Source organism: Sinocyclocheilus anshuiensis, unplaced genomic scaffold, assembly GCF_001515605.1.
Source record: "Sinocyclocheilus anshuiensis isolate Anshui unplaced genomic scaffold, SAMN03320099.WGS_v1.1 scaffold67, whole genome shotgun sequence".
Lineage (NCBI taxonomy): Eukaryota > Metazoa > Chordata > Actinopteri > Cypriniformes > Cyprinidae > Sinocyclocheilus > Sinocyclocheilus anshuiensis.
Window position 1 is genome coordinate 960,196 of NW_015552546.1, and position 22,743 is coordinate 982,938.

A 22,743-nucleotide genomic window follows, 5' to 3' on the forward strand; every position below is an offset into this window, starting at 1 on the left:
AGATGAGAGAAAATAGATCATTTGTGTTCCAATGATATATCAAAATACTTAAATGTGAATCTTGAATAAAAGCTTTGTAAACAATAACATACTCACTGTTTGTTGTATTTGTTTTAATACAGTAATTGATTGATTCAATGCATTTGATCATTAAAATTTACTATAAATTCAGGCTTTTGTCACCACCAACAGATGTATCAACTCTTTCAGGTCTGTAACCTCCGTCAGATTAATATTTTGATAATATTTCATTATGATATTTTATATTTGTTGTGGAATTGTTGGTAACATGTGAAAGTGTAATCTGTCTGCTAACATCAGAATGTGTTTTGAAATGTTAAATACATCTTGATTGCTGTTAAAGATAAAGTTGAAATTATATTACACAGTCCAGGCAAAAAGCACATTTTGATAACAGAGAAAAGTTGGGAGGTTGAATTAAAACATAGCTCAGTAGCTTAGTATATATATAAGATACATAAATGTAGTTTCACTTGAAACTGAGTACAAGGTTTCATTTTTTCAATATTGCACCATTTTGTCCCACTTCTCAAGAATCAGTGGTTTAATGTTGAATGTTTTTTCGTTCAGGAATCTCTCCATTTTATTTAAATTATATTACACAGTCCAAGGTAAAAAGCACATTTTGATAACAGAGAAAAGTTGGGAGGTTGAATTAAAACATAGCTCAGTAGCTTAGTATACATATAAGATACATAAATGTAGTTTCACTTGAAACTGAGTACAAGGTTTCATTTTTTCAATATTGCACCCTGTTTTGTCCCACTTCTCAAGAATCAGTGGTTTAATGTTGAATGTTTTTTCGTTCAGGAATCTCTCCATTTTGAATCGTGACTTTCTTGCTTGAACAAATTACATTATTACAATTTTTTTTAAAGTAGGTGCAGCTAAGCAAACCCACGTTGCTGACTATTATCGAATGTATTCATGAATGCAAAATGCAAATATGAGATAATAAGGCCAAGAAACATTAGGCATTTACATGCATTATGAGCTCATAAAACAATAAGAATATTTTAATGCACAATATATAAAAGTCACCTTACTCTGTCACATGACATTTGTGTTGACACATACAGTATGATAGCAAAATGTATATTTTAACCAGGTGATTTGTCTGAAAATAAACAGGCCTTCGATGATAGTGAAGTTTTGAGGCATTAAAATGTAGAATGATTGGCTTTTTGACAAAAAAAAAAGATGGAGACTTAACAAGCAGTGCCAAAGAGAGGTTGAAGATCAGAGTTTATTGTCTATAATTTTTAGAAATGATGCACAATGACAAATACTATTTCTTCTGAATATAAACATGTTGATATTCCCTCGATGGCATGAAAAATATTTTAATGCACAATATATAAAAGTCATCTTACTCTGTCACATGACATTTGTGTTGACACATACAGTATGATAGCAAAATTTATATTTTAACCAGGTGATTTGTCTGAAAATAAACAGGCCTTCGATGATAGTGAAGTTTTGAGGCATTAAAATGTAGAATGATTGGCTTTTTGACAAAAAAAAAAGATGGAGACTTAACAAGCAGTGCCAAAGAGAGGTTGAAGATCAGAGTTTATTGTCTATAATTTTTAGAAATGATGCACAATGACAAATACTATTTCTTCTGAATATAAACATGTTGATATTCCCTCGATGGCATGAAACGATGACAGTCATAATGGTAAATACATTCCCTCAGATTGCTTTGGGAAACTCTGAAGCTACATTTGATCTCGTAATGAATCTATTTTACAGAATATTAATCAGCATATTATAAATAATATTGCTTTGTAGCTGTTAAAACAGTTTCCATTTTTTGAAAAAGGCATGTTGAAATTTTGTAGCTGTCATTCTATGCCTGTTCTAATATGGACAATTAAGAGTTTCTTCTTTTCTCTTTACTTTTTCCCTTTTCTGAGGAATCCGCAGGGATAAACATACAGTATATAAATACAGCGTTGTTGGTGATATCCTGGGACAGGAATTCACAGACACACAGAACACACAACTCTGTATGAAGAAATAAAAATGGTCCTGGAGAAAATGTTTATATGATCATGAATGTTCATGGGTTACGAGACCCTCCTCCTGGAATTGACACGTCCAAGACTGGTGATGCTACTTTTACGGGACAGAACAGGTGTCGGGGAGGTGGGCGACGTCTCATTGGGGCAGCCGTGTTGGAGAAGAATCTCAGCACACTCTTTGCTGCCGGCTTGGCGTGCCAACGTCAGTGCGGTTCTACCTTGCGGATCCTTTGACTTCACATCACTGCCGTACTGTTGAGAACAATTAAGCACAAAAAAAAACATTAGAAATGTGCAAATGCAATCCTGAAAGTGCAACAGTTAAAGGAATGATTCACCCAAAAATAAAATGTTCTCATCCTCAGGCCATCCAAAATGTAGATGAATTTGTTTCCTCATCTGAACAGATTTGGAGAAATTTAGCATTACATTACTTGCTCACCAATGGATCCTTTGCAGTGAATGGGTGCCGTCAGAATAAGAGTCCAAACAGCTGATCCACACCACTCCAGTCTATCACTTAAGACCTTGTGAGGTGAAAAGCTACATGTGTGTGAAATAAATCCATCATTAAAGACGTTTTTATCTTTAAACCTTTGCTTCCATTTAAAACATTTAAAAGTCCTTTATCCATATTATTGCTAGTGAAAAAGTAATCTCGTCTGAATCAGGAGTGAAATATGAACAGATGAAGCACAGTTTACAAGCAAAAACAGTCTAGAACAGTTCTAAACAAATATCTTTTGGTTGATTTTGATGTGAGAGGACTTTTTTATTGGAAGAAGCATTATCATGGATTCATATTTTAGACGGAAGCAACGGTTTAAAGTTAAAAATCCTTGATGATGGATTTGTTTCTTACAAACATGCAGATTTTTGCTTCACAAAACATTCATTGAAGGACTGGAGTGGTGTGGATTTCTTGTGGATTATTGTGATGTTGTTATCAGGACTCTCGTTCTGACGGCACCCATTCACTGCAGAGGATCCATTGCTGAGCAAGTGATGTAATGCTAAATTTCTCCAAATCTGTTCTTATGAAGAAACAAACTCATCTACATCTTGGATGGTTTGAGGGTGAGTACATTTTCAGCCAATTTCCATTTTTGGGTGAACTATTCCTTTAACTCAAAGAAACAGGCTCAATAACTCACCCAGACCAGCAGCTGTGTCATGACCACGTCGCCCAGCTGGCAGGCCGCATGTAAAGAGCTGTGCTGCTGCTGCGCTGCTCCCTCTGGTGGGACGTTGATCACTTCCTTGGTGCTGTGCGCGAGCAGCAGCAGAAGTCTGGGAAAGTCTCTGTCGATTACTGCTTTAAGCAACCATGTCGACATTGTGTCCTCTGAACACTGAGCCGGCAAGGGCGACACAAATGCCCGCTGTTCATATTTGGCACGGATCCACGACTCCCTCTGCTCTCTGAGACAAACACAAAGCAAAGGCCAAATTATTATCATAGTGGCTAACTGCATTAGCCATTATCTCTTTACACTGTCATGATGAAGACTGCATCATTGCAATTTTATGTTTTTGGTTAATGCTGCAAAAAATCATTTTCAAAATCATTATCTTAAAACATAGGTTTATGCATTTAGAAGCAAATTTGTTTGAGACTTGTACAAAATTGTGTAAGAATTATTTTCAGATAATGTATTTTGAATATAAGTGTTTCTTCGGCCATTAGGAGGTTTGTAAACTTGCTTCAAGCAGAATGCACAATTTTTGGTCATTAGGACATTTTCAAGAAATTAATACTTTTATTCAACAAGGACGCATTAAATTGATCAAAAGTGACAGTAAAGAGATTTTAACATTGCAAAAGATTTCTTGTGATGTTTCTATTCAACCTTCTACTCATCAAAGTGTCCTGAAAAAAAAAAATGTATCAGGGTTTCCACAAAAAAATATTATAAATATAAGCAGCACAACTGTTTTCAACACTGATAATATGTTTCTTGAGCATATTAGAATGATTTCTGAAGGATCATGTGACACTGCAGACTGGAAGAATGATGTTGAAAATTCAGCTTTGCATTACAGGAATAAATTACATTTTAAAATATATTAAAATAGAAAACTGTTATATTAAATTGTGATAATATTTCACAATATTGCCGTTTTTATTATTGAGTCTTGGTGGGTATAGAAGACTTATTTCAAAAACACTGAAAAAATCTTACCAACCCCAAACTTTTGAACTTTGCAGTGTATGCATTTGTTTCTTTTATTTGAACAGGCTAAATTTGCAGCATGTTTTTTTTTAATTTAGCTGTGCATGCTTCATCATTTCTTTCTGCTCTTCTTTGTGCCTCCGTAAAACAAAAATGACTGAACCACTGTCCACAATGACATTTCTTTACATTTAGTCAGCTAACCTTGTTGCCTCAGGTGTCAACTTTTGGCGCCCTTGTGTGCAGGTCTCCCAAATGCTGTTGGCCGTATGGTTGCCTATAGCCGTAAGCACTTTTGTGAGTTCACTGGGCCAGTCGTCCAGGTCTAGTGAGCGCACGCGGGACAGGTGCGTCCCCAGGTTCCGGTGTATCCCCGAACACTCGATGCAGATTAGAGCACCAAGATTAAGACTCGCCCATGTTGGATCTGCAAGGAGACCATAATGTTTTTATATACTGAACAATGACAGAGATCTCAACATACAGTACTTTTTGTTGTTCACATTTTCAATACAAGGCATTATTTCAGCACTTACTTGGTGCTCCACAGTCCACACAGAGGTCGTTCCCTTTGGCATTTCGAATGGCCTGCAGGGCAACAGCTTCACTTTGGCTGTTCCTTCGAGCCTGAGAGTTGAAAAGTAAGACTATTATTTTGTAATATTACAGGGCAAACTGTTCATGTGTATAGTATATTGCTGCCTAACATGATTTACGTATGTAGGATGAATCAGCATCATTTTTGGTCCGGAAACAATCAAATGAACAAATGATTGCTCTTTTATTTTAGCAGTAGGAAATTGTTAAAGAAATAATTCACACAAAAAATGAAAATATGCTGAAAATGTACTCAACCTCAGGCAATCCAAGATGTAGGTAAGTTTGTTTCCTCGTTAGAACCGATTTGTAGAAATGTAGCATTACATATCTTGCTCACCAATGGATGTGAATGGGTGCCGTCAGAATGAGAGTCTAAACAGCGGATAAAAACACCACAAAAAATTCACTCCAGTCCATCAATTAATGTCTTGTGAAGCGAAAAGCTTCGTGTTTGTAAGAAACTAACATTTTTCTCTGGTGAAAAAGTCATCTCGTCTGAATCAGGAGAGAAAAGTGCACAGTTCAAGGACTGTTTACAAGCGAAAACAGTCCAAAACAGTTCTAATGGACTGCAGTCATGTGGATTACTTTGGATTACTGTGATGTGTTTATCAGCTTTTTAGACTCTCATTCTGACGGCACCCATTCACTGCAGAGGATCCATTGGTGAGCAAGTGATGCAATGCAAAATTTCTCCAAATGTGTTCTGATGAAGAAACAAGCTCATGTACATCTTGGACGACTTGAGGGTGAGTAGTTCTAAAACTATTCCTTTATACAGATATACTGACCATAGAAAATTTAATGGACCTTTTGATGCATATTGCACATAAGTGTTCTCAAAAGCTTATAAAGGTTTGTGCAGTAAATGTTTGTCAGGCTGATAAAGGTCAGATACATTTTTATTGCCCTCTTTACCTTATTTCTGCTCTCACAGCTCTGTAGACTTGCAAGGATCTGGCTTTCGATGGCCTGAACCCAGGCGTCCCTGTCCTCTTGACTTTGGGCTTCGAAATGCCAGCTCTGTCCTGTGCTGGATATGATGATGAAGTCTGCGCTCTCCTCTTCTGTTTGGGCGAGAGCAACAGTTATTTACACGAGAGGAAGGGATCAATACAAACACCCACTGTGTCCTCGGCCTAATGTATCGTCTCAGTATAATTATGTGTTTGAGAGAGACAGGAACACAGACAGAAACACTCAGACCCATTTGCTGTAATCTAATGATGTGACAAGAGATGGACATGGACACATACTGCAGAAAAGAGCCAGCTCAGCCACTCGTTTCATACATTCACGTTACCTGTTTTGTTAATGTTTCTCAAGCTACCAAAGCTTTTTAATTTCCACATTTTGCGCTTGGCTTGCGGTGCGAGAAATTAGTCCAGGGCGGCAGAGGATAAGAGGAAAGAAAGGAAGAAAAGCCAGAGGAAAGAAAGAAGTAAAAGAGATTGTAAAAGGACCTTAAAGGAAGCAATTAATCAGGCCCACATTGGAAAAGAGAGCAAAGCAAATTCACCTCAACTATTCACCATAGTACTTATAATGATTGCTTTATCAGTGAAACTGAATCATTGTGGTGTCTGGTAATCTGTCATAACTCTGATCTCTTACCCTCAGCCTGCCCAGCCGCCGCGTCTCCTTTCAAGTTAATACTTCTGTTTCGTTTTTTCTTCTTCCTGTCAGTCATTGGAGAAGACGGGATGTGGTCTTTTCCTAAAGGAGGACTTGTAGCCCCCTCAATACTCGAGTCTGTTAAGATGATACAAAAAAGATGGCAGAAATTTCAAAACATTTCCTGCAAAAGATTTGTAACCATTCTGATGATCCACACCCAAAATACAATCACATTTGTATTAATCATATTGAGTATATTTAATTATAATAATATTAATACAATAGCATTTTATAACATTTATTATTTTATATAATTTTATTTATAAGGTATATTTAATATTTAATTTTTTAGTAATAAATAATTTTTACAGTATCAAACACACACATTAAAGGGTTAGTTCACCCAAAAATGAAAATTAGGCTGCGTTTTACTCACCCCCGAGGCATCCTAGGTGTATATGACTTTCTTCTTTCAGACGAATCCAGTCGGAGTTATATTAAAAATTGTCTTTGATCTTTCAAGCTGTTTAATGCCACTCAGCGGGTGTTGCATTGCTTCAGTCCAAAAGAACTTAAATAAAAATCGCCCATCCATAAAAAAAGTGTCTCACACGGCTCCGGGGGGGTGAACAAAGGCCTTCTGTAGCGAATCGATGCTTTTTTGTAAGAAAAATATCCATATTCATCTTCTTCTTCTTCTTCTTTGGGTTTTAACGGCAGCTTGCTATCCATATTCAAAACATAATAATCACTTTAATGTAGCTTGCGCCAACAGTTGTACACAGAAGCAGTTCCGGAAGCATGACGTATGAGGTCAGCGTTGCGCAAGCGCCGGTGAGTCTCGTGAAAACCAACGTTTGTTAACAGGAGCAAAGTAAGCAAAGTTTCCTTACTTTAGCAAAGAAAAACCAGTCTCCTCTTGGCTCCGACATTCTTCTTTACAAATCCTCGTTTTGTACTTCTAATTAGTGACCGTTGTTTTGTTTTGATCTCTCGCCTGCGCTTCCGTGTGCGTCACTTCTGAGCGGCGCATGCGCAAAGCCGACCTCATACGTCATGCTCCCGGAACTGCTTCTGTTTACAACAGTGAGCGCAAGCTTGATTCAAGTGATTATTACGTATTGAATATGGATATTTTTCTTACAAAAACGCATCAATTCGCTACAGAAGGCCTTTGTTCACCCCCCCGGAGCCGTGTGAGACACTTTTTTTTATGGATGGGCGATTTTTATTTAAGTTCTTTTGGACTGAAGCAATGCAACACCCGCTGAGTGGCATTAAACAGCTTGAAAGATCAAAGACAATTTTTAATATAACTCTGACTGGATTCGTCTGAAAGAAGAAAGCCATATACACCTAGGATGCCTCAGGGGTGAGTAAAACGCAGCCTAATTTTCATTTTTGGGTGAACTAACCCTTTAACATTGACTGTAACTAATAAAACTAATGCTGGCAGTCATGAACCTCTGTATTTAACTAAATATTTTGGTACAAATAAAAAATAAAAAAAATTTTACTTTTGTAAATTTCATTGAGTGATATGACTTCTAAAAATGAACTGTCAAAATGAATAGATCTGCATATGAACCAACAACTGAAATGAAACAACTAAATGTTGGAAATAAAGTGCTGATGATGTCCAGTTAGTAGCGTTTCTACTTTTAAAGGAACAGTTCACCCAAAAATGATAATTTTGTCATCATTTACTTACCCTCATGTCAAATCTGTATATGTTTCTTTCTTACGTTGAATACAAAAGAAGATATTTTGAAGAACCAAACAGTTGTTGGTCCCTGTTGACTTCCATATTAAGGAAAGAAATACTGTGCAAGTCAATGGGGACCAACTATTTGATTACCAGCATTCTTCAAAACATCAGAAAGGAACTCATGAGGGTGTGTAAATGTTGACAAAATGTTCATTTTTAGGTGAACTATACCTTTAAATAGTTATTCTTCAACACTGTTACAGAAAGAATGAGTAGAAACCATAAACAAAATATTTACGTACCCACACTGAAGCCTTTATTAGACACAGATGACGGGCAACGTTTCACCTTCTGATCATTATGAAATGACAAACCACTTCTTGACGCCTCTTCTACTGTCAGAAGATTTGCTGAAAAAAAACACAAAAAAAAACAGAAATCATGGCATTGAGAAATCTTTCAAATTGCTTTATTTGTGATCGAGTACATTTGAAAATGAGAGAGAGAGAGAGAGAAAAAAAGTTTTTCATTTACATGTAGCTCCCCCTTCGGATGACTGCTTGTCTTTACTGAGTCCATTTACACCAGGCGCAGGGGCGAGAGTAGGGCCAGGGGACGGTCCACCGGGAGTAGCTGCGCGATGAAGACGCTTTCCTGGCACCTTCACTGTAACTCGCAATAAGTCCATCTCCTTACCTTGAGCATTCTGCAAAAACTCCTGCAATCATACATACTGTATATAGTATGAGCAATAGTTACACAATCTAGAATACGCTGGTTCTTTTCGACAGCCAAAAATAGCACAACATAAAAGCTTTGGGGTTTTGAAATGGTTTTATAAATACTATAATGCAAAATAATGCAAGTACCATTGATTTTTTTGAAAACATTTGAACCATTACAAGCAAATGACAAATCCACACCCAAAATATAATTATAAGCATTTATAATATAACAATATAACATAATTCTATAATAGAATAATAATATTTTATATTGAGTATTTTCTATTTTTTATTTTTGAAATAAAAATGTATAATATATAATAACAATATTATTAAATAATTCTTTAAAAATATTAAATAATAACATTTAATAATAAATTGACACTACATGCAACTAATAAAGCTAAAAAAAAAAAAACCCAGCAAAATTAAAAATGTGATTATAAAAGCAGAAGTGTACAGGAAGCATTTAGTGCTCTGTAAACAGAAAACCGTATGAATTGCAAAACAGCCTTACTCACATTTATATTTGAATGATACATAAGCATGCCGTTGTTTGACAGCGTCACATACTTCTTCTTCCACTCCTTATTTAAAGAGCGTTCACTGCGTTTCCACAAAGTCCCCTAACAAAGAAAATGCATTCATTATTTTCAGAATGCAGTGAGATTCAGACATTTAAAAGTGTCTTCTACATGTCCAAAAACTTTCTGGGGCCACACAGAAGTCTTGTCCTCAAGTCAACGCTGACGTCTTACACTTACCTGTTTAATAGGAACTGATCGACTGCTCATGTCACTTCTGCTATCAGAAGCTCTTTTTTCAGAGTCACTCCCGCGACGGTTCTAAAATAACAGACAAGTTAAATAAAGTACAGACGAGAGGAAGGTGAAACACATAAAGGAAGGAAACAGATGTGACTCATGAGATGAGGTGAATTTTAGAGTGACAACGAGAGTTCACATACAGAAACTAGGACTAAAGATACAGTCATGCTTCTGCTTTATTGGACAGCATTTGAAGGTGAAGTGTGAAATTTCTGCACCAAAAAGAAAACAATGACTGTTTTTGAACAGGTTTCCCAGTCAACATCAAAAAATGACACACATCACCTCTGATATATCATTCAGATTTAAGTCCAATTGTATTTGAAAATATGAAAGATATAATATCAAATTTTCTGTACCGTTTCACTGGTGTTGCACAAAATCTACCTGGCAAGATTTGATAATCTTTGTAATGAGTGCAAAGAACTAACCGCAAAGAAAGATGTCCGTCGTCGGGGCAGATTTCTTTGCGAGCCCCCATCTCCACTTGCCCCACCCCGTATGTCTTTGTGACTTACCACAGGGGTAGAAGGCAAAGAGGAGGGGTAATCACTACTCTGACCCCCATTACTGGCCTAAGAGAGGATGATGGGATGGAGAGAAGAATGAGACAGAAGTTGGAATGGTGAATGTTGATGAAGACAAGAAAAGTTTCACAATCACTCAAAACAGTCAAATACTCAACAACAAGAGTGTAAAAATGTGCGATGCATTGGTCTGACATTTTTATTTGATACATTTAAAAATGTAATCAATTTTAAAATGTAATAATTTATAAATGATCTATAATAAAATATAACTAATTTCTTGTCCAAGAAAGTTATTTTAATTATTATAAATTATTATAATTATTTATGTAAATAAAATGATCATACCATAGTACTGAAATAAAATTCAACCAAAATGTTGTGATTTTCTGCATAGCATATAATTAAGCAAAGAATATTTAATGCATCAGATTTTTAGCAGTTTTTTACACTCCAACAATATTGACAGAACAACACCATCACGGTTTTAATTAAAATACTTTACAATAATTATAAAGATAAAAGTGTCAATCTCACAAAGAAATGTCCAGGTCATATTTAAAAAAAAAAAAAATTATGTTATGTTATGTTATGTTTAAGATATTTAAAAATATATATATAATAGAATTCATTACATAAATGTAAGTGTTTAATTTAATTTGCATTTACATCTTTTTTTGCATTATAGTAATGACAATTAGATCCCACCACCCCACCCCCCCACATTTAGAACTGAAAGAAAGGAGAAAGTGACCCAGACATTTTTGACAGCTTTCATGAGATTCATCCAAGCATCAGACAGACTCGTGAGGCCTGAGATACCTGTCCAGGCCCTGACACTGGAGTCGAGGCCCCTGAGTGACTCGGAGAGTTTGGGAGGGATTTACAGGAGGCCAGAAGGGCAGCTTGCTTCTTGGCAGCGACAATCTTGTGAGTCACTAAGTGGGAAACAAGATTGTCCAATCAACACTTGCATCCTGTTCAGAAGTATTGTGCTATTTTAGCCCCTATTTTGAGATGAAACTCACTTTCATTAAATACTCTGTCCACATTAAGTCCATATGTGGCACAGGTCTCAAAATAAGTGCAGCGACGCACATCTATACACAGCTGCTGGACTCTCTTGTCCTCAATCACACGTGCATTAGTGCTACTAATCTTATCTGCAGGAAGAAAAACAAACATAGAGTTTGTACGCAATGTCATATCGCTCAATATATCACCCTGAAACCAAGACAAAAGTAGCTCTAACCTTGCGTTCCAACCGCTATAATGGGGATTTCTGCAATGTTACGATGTGCACTTAGCTCACTGTAGTTCTTGTACACATCCTGGAAACTTGCTTCATTTTCCATACTAAAAACTAGGATGACGCCATCAAGCCAGTTGCAGATCTACAATCACAAATTAGGAATGAAAAAGATGGAAAAAAGGAATAGCTTTTAAAGAAATGTACTTTGCAGAAATGAACACACCTGTGCACTTGGTGGTCCAGATTCCTCTCGAATCAGCAATAAATGACTCTGTCCCTCCACCAGCACCTCTTTTTTATACCTTCCGCCTTCCAGAGAAGAAAAAGAGGACAAAAGCGAAAGATAAAAATAATGCCCCTAAACGGTTAAAATGACAGTCCTCATAGCACAGATGAGAAACAACGAAGTTCTCACCCTCATGCGACTCAAGTGGAAGATAACTTCCTGTGATGAATCTGTTTACCAGAGCAGATTTTCCGCTGCGAAGGCTGCCCAGAACCCCCTGTATGCGGCAGAAAGAAAATATTCTTACTCCAAAAAACAACATTTATATCAGTATGACATTGTTTAGATCTCATCTGAAACTCCTGAGGACACATTTGAGACTACTAGGGTCTTTTCTCATGAGAAGCATAAGCAGGATTTAAGCAAAAGTCTAATTTTATCCTCTTTTAATTTTGTTGGTGTTTAGTAGAAACATTTTGGATTTTAAAGAGATCTCATTTGAGATTTTTTTCCCCTAGAGGCAAGGATGTATCCTTACTCAACAGTATGACAAAAATTAAAAAGAAATCTTTTTAGTGCACTTAACCAACTGAAATATTGTTTTCATAGATGTATGCCTAAAATTATTTGAAATTGTTGTTTACATGCTTAAGGAATTAAAAAGTAAATAAATAAGTAAGTGTTTATCTCACCAATCGCAGTTCTGGAATAGCACGAGTTAGGGTCCATTCCTGGCTATTGGCACATGATGCTGACAAAAAAAATAAAAAGTCAAAGTTAAGTCATAACTTCAAATCAAAGACAAAAACACCTCTCCCCCATGCTATGACACTGCAGTGTGTTTGAGAGGCTTTTAATGTGTTTGTGTTTTAATGTGTTGCAGTGCAGTTTCTAAGTGGTTTTGGGTGGTTTCCAAAGAAAAAAAAATCTGTCTCCAAGTTGTATATTCTATATTTAACAGGGTGACCCCTTTTGACTGAAGTGTTGGGGTTAGTTTTACCTGCAGTCACCAAACTCATTCTCATGAAGCCGGACAACTTTCTATACTATAGTCATTAGCTCCGCCCAACAGGAAATAGGCTATTTTGGATTGAATTTGGATTTTTTTTCAAGCTTTTAAACACTCATGTGATCATCGCCAAACTTAGTCAACATTACACCAAAACACTGAAGATGCCGAAACAGATTTTTTATATCTCAAAAGGTGTTCCATTGGCATGGTATTAAACCAATGACAAAAAGATGGTAAACAGGAAGAGTCTCGTATCTAAGAGCACTATCTAATTCAGATCAATTTGAGGTTCTATATTTGGTCATATTCTGGTCTGCATTAGAGGTGCTTAGCAAGCACCACTAATACAAGTACAACAGAAAAAATAGATGAATGAATCATATAACAGAAAATGGAATGGGATATGTGCTGATTTATGAATATTATGTCTCGGTAGGTCAGCTTTTCCAAAAAAGATCTCTCATATTGATCTACGGCTTAAATCCCCTCGATCTGACCCTTGATGTCAGTGACATGAAACTTCAGATGACTCACTTACAGGAAGAGCGAGTTTGACACGATTTTATGATTACACGGTGATCACAACACTCACTGAGCAGCAGAATTAATGACCTTATCACGTCACATCTAACCACGTTATTTTTCGTGACTATCAAAGTCAGTTCAGGCCTAAGGCTGCGTTCTGATTCTTACACCAATCTGTGTCCATTTAAACACAGATCAGGCGTTGCCCTTCTGTTACACATTTCTATGCTGCATCGAAGTGCATTTTGATTGCACCGTAGCCTTGGATGACGGTTCATCTGGCGGTGTTATAAATCTCTGATAATTCACAGGGCGTGAAGGACTGCAGGTATATCCGTGCAGCAGCGAGCATGGAGCTCCCACACCCCTCTCCGCTTTATATTGGAAGTCTTAGCACACGCTCACTATTTTTCACCAGCGGTTCAGACCCGGCACCCAGTGATAAGACAGGCATGTCATCTCATTTTTTGTGTGCCTTCACAGCTGTGGGTGCATCAACCGGTGGATGAGATGCTTTTGTTTGGTGTGTCTCACGACGCACAGATGCAGGAGTTCACAGCTTAGATCGGGGTACGATCCGAGTTGGCACTCGTGTCGTTTGCAGTTTCCTCTCTCACGCGCCACCCACGACACAACGGAAGAGATTTAACCCCCTCTGAATTCAGCGCAATTCTATGAGGTCATTGTATGGTGGGGCACATCAGGAGTCGAGCCAGTGCGGTTAGACAGTGCGATCCTTATGTGCCATATACCACACGCCACCCCCTCCATCTAAACGGACGCTCTATGTGTCAAATTCTAAAGCTGGTCTCTCTCGTTTTCAAAAGGACCCCTCCTCGCATACCCTCACTCCCATTCATTTCATCTGTGGCTCGCTCCCTGGCATAACACAGCCACACAACAGGCAACTCTCTCAGCCCTCCCTGTTGCCATGACAACCCCACCTCCAGCCGCTGCTTCTGTTCAGTCGGAGAACACATACGTAAATATTTTGTGTGCGCATGCGTTGTGTGTACAGACACATCAGACCTTTTGCTCGTAGGATATAGACCACACACCCCTATATTGAGTTGTGCATTTGAGCAATTACCAATTATATCTTAGCAAATGAGGAGCCTAATTATCAAATCTATATTGTCGAGAAATATAGATGTTGTTTGAAATGAATCCTTTGTTTAGCAAGCTCTGCATATAAATGAGTTGAAGGCATCTCTGCAACATTAGAAGCAAAACTGACTTAATTTGCTCGGGCGGGTTTGAAATGCATGTGGCAAAAGTGAAGCTTATCCATCCAGCTGCCTATGGATTCAGATACTGCCTGCGTCTAAAACCAATGCTTCACCTCCAGTTTAAAGTGCTAAAATTCATGGCTGGATATGGTTTGAAATTAAGAAACTGGTGATGAAAGGATTGAAGCTTCCGTGAAAGAATGAGATCAGAATACAAGAAGTGGGCGGAACATCAAAAATGGGATTAGGATGTTGGGCAAAATTATGATGCCTGTGGCATGGGTATTATCAAATTTGTTTCCCATTCCAATTTTTCCAGTGCAGAAACAGAAACAGTAGGGGGTGGTTATAAAGAAAAGGCTAGGATGCATTCAGTGTCTTAAATCTACATCCCTAGGCATTAGAATTAATAAAACCAGAATTCCCCTAAATGTGTGTATAGACTTCCACATGTCAGTTTTTAAAATGAATGTGAACCTAAACAAGAAGAACACTATATCAGTTGAATAAATAATAAAAACTGCCATCCGTCCTCATGCCATTCCAAACCTGTATGTCTTTCTTTCTTCCTTGGAATACAAAAGACGTTTTTTAAAAATTCCTTTTTTCCAGACAATAAAAATCAGTGGGGTCCAATATTGTTTTAGACTCTTTCACTGCATAGATAAAAATACATTTTTAAAAATATCTCCTTTTGTGTTCCACGGAAGAAATAAAGTCATTTGGGTTTAGAATGGCACCATTTTGGGCTGAACAATCCCTTTAATGTAAATGTAGCATTTAGAAAACTTGCAGATGCATTGCAGATGTTCATATACAAGGAAGCCCTCATTTACAAAATGTGCTAACCAAACAATCCTACTTCTACTTATCCGAGTGTTTGAGTTGTGTATGGATGAGTAAGTCATGTTCTCCTACCTTCTTCCTCACTGGATTCCCTCTGAATGGTGCTATAGACCGGGGTCACAATGGTTGCACTGGTTGCAACTGGAGTGCTCTTGGTAAAAATGCCACTAATAAATCTTAGCATCTTGCGGTCACGTGCTGAAGCCCCCTGGGACTGAGCTGTTCTAAAGTCTGCTACCATTTGACCACCTTTGCACTTCAGGAGGTCCTCGGACAGACAGTTCAGGTCACTGTTGTCCAAGGTGCGACTCTTTCCTTTGCGTTGAGGCTTGGTAATCAAGGCGACAGGGATCGGAAGAGATGTAGATCCCGCCTTTAACCTCTCAGCTCGAGGGCTTTGGGTTCGCATGGCTATGATGTCCCCTTCAGTGGGCCTCTTCATCCCAACAACCCCTTTGAGGTCTTCATCGCAAGGTTTCACTTCGCTTACAGCCCACGATGCCCGAAAAGATCCAGGAGTCGGGCTGGTTGGGGACTGGATCCTGGTCCGACTGTCCTTACGGTCAAGGCTCTTGGAGGAGGCATGGATGCTCTCTCTGGACTCCTTGAATTCACGGCCACCGCCGTGAGCTTTAAGGAGCGACACGGGCCGCTGGGTCGCACGCACTGGGATGTCACCATGATGCCTGGCTACATCCCGGGGAAAAGAGGTTTGAGGGATTCCAGTGGATTCTCTGGCTCTTCCATTCTCTGTGGAGGGTGAGATCATTGATTTTTGGGGATGAACACCATCTGCAAAAAGTGCCTTGTCCTCCCTTGGGCTTTGGAGTATTTCCTGTTCCACTGAGAATTTGAAAGATTCTCCAGCTTCCAGCTCAACAGCCTCACCCATTTTCTGCCGTTCCTGGCCCTCATTACTGGATCCAGCGTGCTTGAGATGTTTCGCTCCATCAGAATCGTACACTGCTCCCCCCACAGCCGGCCTGGACCTTTCCAACTCATTCTCCTCAGTGGTTTCTACCTTCACCAGCGTGAGGGAGATAAGGTAGGTGGTTTTTGACTGTGACGTCCCGGTTCGGTTCATGTGGTCCAGAATTTCTCAACAGACCAAGGACAGAAAATAAATTCAAAGAGTCAAATAATCTTCTTCTTCGGTTGTTCAATGTCTTCCACAACAGAAAGAAATCACAGAAAGAGACAATTCAGGCAAGTATGTCAAAAAGAAGTGAACCGTGACCTCGTTCCCTAGAGTGGGAAAAAAATTTAGCTAATGTCCTTTGTGCTCTTTCACACCTTCATGTTTCGTCCCAGACTTCATTCTCTTCATTTTGCTGTCCTCTCACACCTATTTTAAGCATGCAGACATGTGCCCACCTCTCCACACCTGCATGAAAAGCATGCTCCCGATTCCATTGACTACATTCAACAAGAGACAGATTCGTAGGCAAAAATGACAATGCACGAGATAGAAACGGGTTCGAAAATTCCTTCAAGGACGACAAAGAGTAAAATTACATCTGGGAGACATGCAGAACTGGTAACCTTAGATCAAGGCACATCGTTTCACCAACCTGCTCCACGGCGTGTGCAGGGGACGCTGACAGACTGAAGAGTCAAACTGGGGAGTCAGTCTACATGCCACATGGATCGGTGCAAACGTTCACGGCAAGTCCACAGAGAGAGATCCCAGTGTCCCCACACAGAGTCTATCCATCATGCCTCCGGTGATCGGTGCGTCAAGCAGTCGGGGATATCAATAAAGCAGACACGCAAGACAATCATGCTTCGTTCTAGAGAGGAAGCTGCATCTCACGCCAAAGGTTTAGATGAGTCACGCATCATGAACAAGGGTCCCTCAGATCTCTCCAGTGGAAGGTCTTCTTCAAACCCACGCAGAACGGCACCGTGCAGGAATACCCTGCTCTCTCCATCTCCTGCTTCTCTCTCTCTCTCTCTCTCTGCCCTTGTCACCAGCCAGACAGCTCCCAGCCCCTGCTTTCCACAGCCTGCTACCCCCTCCTCTCGCTCTCCCTCCCTCCCTCTCTTGCCTTCTCCCTCTCTTTTCTCTCGCTTGCACATTCTCTCCTGCTTAAAAAGCGAGAATCAGTGATGTGTTGAGGAATAAAGACAGACTGTAAAGCTTGCGAGGTTCTGACAGGGAAAGAGGGTCAACCGCACAAGAAAAACACAAATATGTGGTTACGTGCAAAGCTAATCGAGACTGACACATCAATCAAGCAAATTTTGCACTAATGCCGTATCAGGCAGCATTGTGCCACATATCACATTCACAGTCAGTACAGTGATTCAGGAGCCGCCGCGTCCCCCCACCTTTTCTTTCCTAGACACTGAGCTTGCTTGTTACCAAGGTATTCCGAGGCTAAACTCCTCCTCCTTCATGCAATGATTCCATCTAGTCTCTGGCTCCCATTCGCTATCTCCATATCTTACCCTCTGCTCTGTGCACTCACTGTCCTTGCCAAGGTGTGTATGAATGAGTAAGTGATTGTGTGAGGGCATGCAATATTATTGACAAATTTATTGATTGATCTGTTTGTCAAGTGGGCTTGATTAAATTGTACATTGAGTAAATACTACACTCTAATTGATTCAATAGACTCTCAGAAAAAAAAAGGTACAAAAGCTGTATCTGGTGCAGAACCCTTTCAAAAGGTACTAATATGTACCTTTAAGATACTAATATGAACCCGTTAGGGTACAAAGGTGTACCTTTTGAAATATCGCCTCAGTGACAGCTTTTGTACCTTTTTTCTGAGAGTGTAGCAGGGATGAGAGTAAAAAAAAAAAATCTGTCCCATGCAAGACTATTTGGATGTCTGGAGAAAAAAAAATGACATCACCCCATTCGACATTCTAATTTATTGAGATGCACCTGTATGTGTGTATGTGTGTATATATATATATATTTCTAAGAAATAATCTTGTAGAGGAAGGAGTTGCCTTTTTATTGACATATATGCTATTGATTGCTATCAATCATGAAGACAGGTGTCATATAGAACACAATTCAACTGAACATTTAGGAAGAGGGCATTCAGTTATTTGTTTGAATGTCTCTCATTTTCTTTTCTTTTTATTGATTTGCTTCTTTATTGATTAGTGGATTAGTCACTATTAATATTGCTCATAGTTAAGGTTAGGGATTTCAAAAAACTCTTAAAGGGACAGTTCACCCAAAATTCCCCACTGAGATGTTTTTTAAAATATCTGATTTTGTATTCCACAGAAAAACAAAATGCAAGCAGGTTTGGAATGGCATGAGTAGCTTAAATTCTGAAAGAACTTACCCTAGCAACCAACCACAAGATGCTAGTCTAGCAACACACTAGAAACCTCTCAAAACACCTTATTAACTGCATAGCAACATCCTGGCAAGCACAGGTAAACGCCACTCACGTTGTCATCAGAAAATACAAAGCACTACTTTGTTTATATATATATAACATATTATTGTTCTGCTAACTATAACATTTCACCGTAGACATCTCTGTTTTGGAGATCTCACACTCATAAATATATTTTCCCCTTTCTCTTTCTTCCCTAGTTCGCTGTCACTCTGCCTGTCTCCCACTCCCTTGGCTCCCTGCAGTAAGCAACATTTAAATGTGTCAGTCCTATTCTCAAATCCCTATGCTCAGAAGCCAACAGCAATGACTTCCCCTTTACAGTTTTCTTCACTTTTATTTTATTCCCATCAAGCATAATTTGAATCATCATATGACTTTGTGGGCTACATAAATCATATTCAAAGAGCATCCTCTTGTTTTCTTACTATTTGATTCTGCAAAGTTTGTTTACAGACATCATTAGTGATGCTGGTTACTGCAAGTGAACAAATGGAAAACAATAAAATGGGTTAAAAGGCTAGGGACTATATGATAGAATTAATATCATAAGCTACCAGAATACCGCAGAGACCACCCAGAATATATTAACATCACTGTGGCAAGTTTTACATACAGTAAGTACTGAAAATATCGTTTTAATATTAGTTCTGGCTTACAGAAAAATAAGGTGTAAGATTATGCTCATAAAGTCTTCATAATGAGCCAGTGTGACGGATGCATAAAACGCTTACAAGAGGAAATGCGAGGAGGAAGTAAATTATAAGGAGTATCAACAAACACTATATTAAAGATGCATTAGTCAGTGACACCATATATTCTGACCTTAAAATATGCACACGTCTATGCTTAAAGCTAACACAGTACATAAATGTTTATAAATGTATAAAAGTTCAGAATTGAACTTTATGTCCTGCTCGATCGATACCAGATTCAATCAAATCAGACAACAAATCCCCCCCCCCCCAAAAAAAAAAGGGGCATGTAATTCTTTTGGAACTGTCTTGAAGAATCAAACAGAAATAAAAGAGAAAAATTAGGTCAGATACTAAGCGTAAGAGTAGCACTCAATAGACAGGTGGTGCCTGAGATGGAGAGGATGTGGCTTTGGTGGGCAGCAAGAGAGCGTCAGACAGGAAATGGACCAGCACTTCGTGTTCAAAAGCTTGCCAGCATGACGACGTCTCTAAGATGGTGCTAATGTTTCAACCTGGGCCTCTTTAAATTCACATCCACGATTCTGATTCTACATCCGGACTGTAGTAACAGTTCATCATCACAGACTAATGGAGGAGCATGTGCATTTGGAGACGTCTGCTGGATGTATAATTCAATTTAACATGAGTTAAAACATTTATGTTCCTTTTTATCTGTCTGCCTTCTCTAAAATATACATTTGGGACATTTTATAATATGACATTATTACAAAACTCAAGATAGTGAATATAATACTGCAAATACTAGCAATCAAAAAGCCTAATTCCTCGCAAATGTGCATTTTAACTTACACAAGGAGCTTATGAACGATTAGTAAACTTGTTTTCTTCTGAGGATGATCTAGATACGAAATACTATCAGAATCTGGCTCCAACATAGAGTTCAATTCAAACAGTGTGCTGTTTATGTGCAAGTCAGTCTTGGTAAGTACAGACCCCTAAAGACCCTTAAATAAACATCTCAACTTGCAAAACCATATGGGAATCTATCAGCAAGTGTTCTAGTGGACAAAATAAACAATCTCATGATATTTACGAGATCTTTCAAAGAAACTCAGGCTCACCTTGAATGCTGTGGAGGAAAACCTTTAGTCCTGTCCTGAGCTGCCGGTCCTCAACCCTCTCCAACTGTTTGAGAAATTTGTTTATGGTGTTTTGCAAGCTTTCATGTCTTCTCACCTCAGCTCTAATTGCAGTTGAGTGTGTAACTTTATTTGTGCTATTCATATTTAGACCAATGTGACTGCTCAAAATGCATGGAGTTTCTGCTGTAACCCATCAGCATTTCCTGCCCGTTCTTTCATGTCAATGTCACGTACAGAAGCAGAAAGCTGTTCAGACTCTAGGTATGCAGCTCAGAGCAGAAGTAGTTTGCTTGCATGAATTTCCTCTCTCTCTCTCTCTCTCTTTCTCTCTCAGTTCACTTCCTGATTTTAAAAAGAGTCACCATCTCATAGGCTGCTTTCTCGCAAACAGGATTTTGTGGTAAATTCAAGGCAACCGTTACAAAAAATAATAAGACTTTGGTTTCAAACTGCAAATAAGGTTTCAAAAAGACATACTCACGTTTATTTTCAGATTTAGAGCTGCAATGGTAAAACCTCAGTACTGATATGGGGAAAAAACATATGATACAAACAGGTTTGTCAGACAAGGGTAATTTTCATAAAGGTTATGTCAGGACAGATTGTTTTAATGTTATATATTTTAATTATATAATAAACAATTAACAATCAATTAATAGTTTGATTTTTCTTTTCATTTTTATTTTTTTATATTTCATATAATAGGCTATTTAATAGTATGTTCCTATTATGGCCACTTATTATGATTATACTTAAAGGGCAATGCTGTTTGTCAGAAATTCAGACAGTTTGTCAATATCTGGGACAATACAAGTGTTACAAGTTTAAATTTAAAAATTACTTAATTTATTATTTATAATAGGCTATCTGTTATTGGCTTAAGTTATTATTATTATTTTTTATATTTTATATAATATGCTATAATAATGGGTTACAACTGTGACAACTTATTCTATACAGTGTCAACATGTCGCTTTATTTTGTACTAAATATTTTAATGTATGTGCCTACATAAACTGACATTCAGAAATAAACCTGTCCTGAGAAATAGTAACTGGACTGAAATGTGTGACAATTAGCCTCAGCCTACCCTATACAATTCCATAAAATATAAAGTAATATTTGGCATTTATGGGAATTTCTCGCATGAGATGTAAAAACGTACCTAAATATGAATTTCATAGTGTCATCAGGGATTCATAGTGTCTGATTCAGAATGTGGGCCTGTCTTTATCATCAGTCCTCAATGCAGCATCTTGTGTCTCACGCCCGTGACGACAGAGGGCGGGGCTGAAGTGTGACGTAGTTTGTTGCTACTCTGTTCAGCCAATGATGCTTAAGCAGCACACAAGCTTACTTCAGCGCTGTTTTAAATATCAGTCAACGAGGTGCGAAGGCTCGCTATTTACTGTAATCATTAAATCAGAACCATCTTATTATTATCTCAATAAACATAGTAATATCCCGAAGCATTATAATCAAACTGCATGTGAAAATGATGACTTTGTGTGCAATAAAATACTTGCCTTCTCTTTCATGAAGCATGCGTGTTTGCGGACAGGTGGGAAATTTACTGTGAAACCGTCCCTGATCATGTCTTCATCTCTTTAAGATGCTTAAGGTTTTTAATCAAATGAGTATGATGGCTTCTGCGGGATAATTAACAGCGAACTTGTTACATTATGATAATGCGCGTGTGCTATTTGGTGGCAGAAGCGTTCGCTATCGCGAGAGGACAAGGAACGATAGTTATATTTATAAATATATAAAATATATTATATAATTGTATTATATTTTATATTCATATTATATTAATATTATATTATATTTATATTAATTTCAAACACTTCCTTCATTTAAAAAATATTGAGATAAGAAAGGGAAGCCAGGTGTGTTTTTTTCCCCTGGCCTTGAATATGGATTTATTTTTTATTTTTTTCTGATTTAATATTTTGGACATCCCGGCTGTTATTTGTATAATTTTCATGCGGTAGGTTTTATGTCAGCGAAAATGTTCATGGCAAAGATGAGGAAATTCTCTCTCCTAGCGTCGAATCGCGTGTATTACAAGCAAAGCACGTGAGAGAAAGTTCTTCCGCTAGAGGGTCTGCGGTTGCGATTGACGTCACCGGCTGGTTCAGCCGTAGAGAGATGGGAACCGATTTCCGCGAATCAGTTCTTTCGAACGATTCTTGTCAAAGAATCAATTAAAACGATTCAGCGATTCATTTATTTCATGACCTACTTGCGTCATCACGTAG

General features: G+C 38.2%; 1 protein-coding gene across 5 annotated transcripts; it reads right to left on the bottom strand.

Annotated features, from left to right (window-relative positions):
* Positions 1–2,013: 2,013 nt before the first annotated feature.
* LOC107664212 (arf-GAP with GTPase, ANK repeat and PH domain-containing protein 1-like) lies at positions 2,014–20,747 on the bottom strand. 5 transcript variants are annotated; one of them, XM_016454719.1, is made up of 19 exons: positions 15,389–17,298; positions 12,397–12,455; positions 11,894–11,981; positions 11,702–11,787; positions 11,479–11,620; positions 11,255–11,389; positions 11,049–11,164; positions 10,131–10,274; positions 9,637–9,717; positions 9,394–9,498; positions 8,682–8,853; positions 8,450–8,557; positions 6,437–6,574; positions 6,126–6,185; positions 5,741–5,889; positions 4,759–4,849; positions 4,427–4,649; positions 3,203–3,470; positions 2,014–2,300 (listed from the first exon to the last, which is right to left on the bottom strand). In XM_016454719.1, exons 1-19 carry the CDS (start codon positions 16,398–16,400, stop codon positions 2,094–2,096), a joined length of 3,384 nt encoding a protein of 1,127 aa, XP_016310205.1. In that variant the 5' UTR covers positions 16,401–17,298; the 3' UTR covers positions 2,014–2,093. The 5 variants fall into 5 exon arrangements, with proteins under 5 accessions (XP_016310205.1, XP_016310203.1, XP_016310208.1 ...); XM_016454717.1 differs by having other exon boundaries at positions 8,682–8,865; XM_016454722.1 differs by lacking the exons at positions 6,126–6,185; positions 15,389–17,298 and adding an exon at positions 20,462–20,747 and having other exon boundaries at positions 8,682–8,865.
* Between the last annotated feature and the right edge of the window lie 1,996 nt (positions 20,748–22,743).